General features: G+C 37.1%; 1 protein-coding gene across 1 annotated transcript in view; it reads right to left on the reverse strand.

Moving 5' to 3' along the window:
* The window catches only part of LOC119591856 (histone H4 transcription factor-like), a gene marked incomplete in the record, with an annotated part of 10,649 nt that overhangs the window by 4,227 nt on the left and 5,972 nt on the right, over window positions 1–450 (reverse strand). The window contains 1 exon segment of the mRNA XM_037940599.1: window positions 114–247. Coding sequence (XP_037796527.1) covers window positions 114–247 — 134 coding nt within the window.

Consider the following 450-nt stretch of genomic DNA (forward strand, 5'->3'; position numbering starts at 1 on the left):
AGAAAAAAAATTGACATTAATAATAATGAATTTGTCAGCCACTGTATTTGGTTTGAGAATTTTATTCAACCACAGGTCTCACTTAATCACATAACTTTCCGTTGAGTGCTTACCTGAACCTACTGTGCCCAGATGGACAATGGAAATTGTGAACTTGCATAAGGTGTTTGGAGAGACGGTATCCTACATCATACTTTGTGTTGCATATGTGGCACAGGTACGGCTTGTCCATCATTCCATTATGTTTCTGAAATTAGTAAAATCACACATATTTTACCTCTTGCTGTTACAGAGAGTACATGTGTGACCTATCCCTTACTATGAATTTTGAAAGTCCGTCCTTTGCAAGAACAAGTCAGTCCTCACTCCAGCACTAGTAAGGAAACAGTTCCTACAAGCTTTCCTATTTTCATTCATGGTAATTTTTCTAATTTCCAAAACAGTATGAGG

The sequence above is a fragment of the Penaeus monodon genome, chromosome 29 (genome assembly GCF_015228065.2).
Source record: "Penaeus monodon isolate SGIC_2016 chromosome 29, NSTDA_Pmon_1, whole genome shotgun sequence".
Lineage (NCBI taxonomy): Eukaryota > Metazoa > Arthropoda > Malacostraca > Decapoda > Penaeidae > Penaeus > Penaeus monodon.